This window comes from Anneissia japonica, unplaced genomic scaffold (genome assembly GCF_011630105.1).
Source record: "Anneissia japonica isolate Jap-2015-1 unplaced genomic scaffold, ASM1163010v1 scaffold287917_len653891_cov171, whole genome shotgun sequence".
NCBI classification, from domain to species: Eukaryota; Metazoa; Echinodermata; class Crinoidea; order Comatulida; family Comatulidae; genus Anneissia; species Anneissia japonica.
Genome location: NW_022747660.1, coordinates 295,980 through 298,300, shown reverse-complemented (window position 1 = coordinate 298,300; position 2,321 = coordinate 295,980). Strand labels below are relative to the sequence as shown.

General features: G+C 36.9%; 1 protein-coding gene across 2 annotated transcripts in view; it reads left to right on the top strand.

Annotated features, from left to right (window-relative positions):
* LOC117120544 (hyalin-like) overlaps positions 1 to 2,321 on the top strand; it is a 63,352-nt gene that overhangs the window by 59,412 nt on the left and 1,619 nt on the right. For both annotated transcript variants that reach the window (XM_033265568.1, XM_033265567.1), the window contains one exon: positions 843 to 970. In XM_033265568.1, coding sequence (XP_033121459.1) covers positions 843 to 970 — 128 coding nt within the window. The remainder of the gene's footprint in view (positions 1 to 842; positions 971 to 2,321) is intronic.

Here is a 2,321-nt window from a genome sequence, read left to right as displayed (position 1 = left end):
TAGTAGGCCTACAACGTTTCATGATTCTTTATCACTAAACATTAACAAACACTCGTTTTGACGCACTCCGTTCTGTAGCGTGTCTGCTGTTTAAAACAAACTTCCTAGCCTAATTTTGAGACTGGCTATGATGACTGAGATGGACTATGTTGATTTACTAATAATATTTTGTTTGGGATGAAAAAAAGGAGAGTCCATTTCCCCAAAATGCTCCATCAGCACATAGTTTAGTGTGCGCGATGGACAGTAAGGCTATGGAATTTACTAACCACACAATCCACATTTAGGTGATTAAGTCGCAAAACTTTATTTGCATTTGGTGGATTTAGTCGCAAAACTTTAGCTTCGTTTGGTGGCACCATTTACTCTAGGTAGACGGCGACCGGTTTCGTTACCGGTTGGTACATTTCTTATAAACATTCAGCCAAAGGCCAGTGAAAGTTGAGACGGCAGCCGTGTTTTTATCGATGTTTGCCATCCTTATGTGTGCCATCGTAAAGGAATTGCGTTTTAATTTAAATCTCCGAACTTCTGAAGCTGACATATTCTATTAATATAGGCTTGTAATGCAGGCTACAATTTAAAAACGGGTTGGACTCATTCAAAAATTCGAGGGGGTTCGCTAGAAAACAGAGGGGTTCGCTAGAAAAGGGGGGTTCGCCCGAACCATAAAAACCCCCCCTGGCTACGGGCCTGGGACTATGAAGCACTACTAACCTCACTATGGGTACTACAACGTATACTGCTTTATGTCATTACCCATTGTATATTTGCAACATTGTTTTGTACCCTGTTTGATGCACTCAACACACCAATATAACTGACAGGTAATTTTCTTACAGGTATTGATGGTGTTACTATGGTGGTAATTTGTTTGAGTTTAATTGGAGGTTTATTGATCTTCATTAGCGTGATAATCATCATTAAAAAGAAAATACTTGATAAATCGGCTCCTAGCCTTCACTATTCTGTAAGTGAAAGATTCGAGTGAATGAGTTAGATGTTGTCATTGGTCAATCATATTTTGTTTAAATAATAAAAGTATTCTTATGGGCTTTTTTGTTTATCTGTAGTGAAAACTAGTACAGTAGAACCCCTCTTTCGGGACACCCCTATTTCGGGGGACACTACTATTAAGGGGACACTTTTCCGTGAAACGAAAGAGAATATATTTTTGTTTTAGATACGGCCAGCCCCTATTAAGGGGACAGGGACGAAGTGTGCTTAATGGTTAGTAACGCTACCAAGGGGAAAATTTTCTTTTATTGTATCACAGCAACTTTAGCAGTCTCAATAGTAGAAAAAATACATTCATTTAACTTTATATTTTGACACCTTTTAAGCAATAACAAGAATTTTCTTCTCCCTTATTTCTTCGAGTCAAAATCAATATTATAGGCCTACTGCAAAATGTTACTTCGTATAAACCAATCTTGTCAATTTTGAAATAAGAGTATAAATAATTTATTACATCGTTGTATGTAAACATGCCATAAACCCTCTAATAATGTTTTTTGGTTAGTGTCCCCTAAATAAGAGTAACCCTATTAGCGCACATACTTTTAGCCTCGAAGTTGTCCCCTAATAGGAGCTCTGCTGTATTAGTAAATTTATATATGTATATATATATATATATATATATATTACAGTACACTTTAACTGAACTTAATCTGTCTCTTATACACATCTAGATGTGTATAAGAGACAGGCATAGCTCTCAACGAATGTAGTCCTGTAAATAAATGAATAAAGAAATTGTGTAATAAAATGCCTCTGGCGGGACTCGAACCTGTGACCTCTCGCTGTCAAGGCGAGTGTCATAACCACTAGACCACGGAGGCTTCATGGTTGAACAGATTCAAATATCACCAGATACACTCTATTACACAGTAGGTACGGCTAGAAACAAATAGGTGTATATAACATAAATCAAGGTAGCCGTTAACACTGTTAAATCATATATAAATCATCAAAGAAAGGTAAATACAGTGTTCGAAATAAAGGACTTAATAAATACACCGTGTAGCATAGCTCTCAACGAATGTAGTCCTGTAAATAAATGAATAAAGAAATTGTGTAATAAAATGCCTCTGGCGGGACTCGAACCTGCGACCTCTCGCTGTCAAGGCGAGTGTCGTAACCACTAGACCACGGAGGCTTCATGGTTTAACAGATTCAAATACCACCAGATACACTCTATTACACAATAGGTACAGCTAGAAACAAATAGGTGCATATAACATAAATCAAGGTAGCCGTTAACACTGTTAAATCATATATAAATCATCAAAGAAAGGTAAATACAGTGTTCGAATAAACGA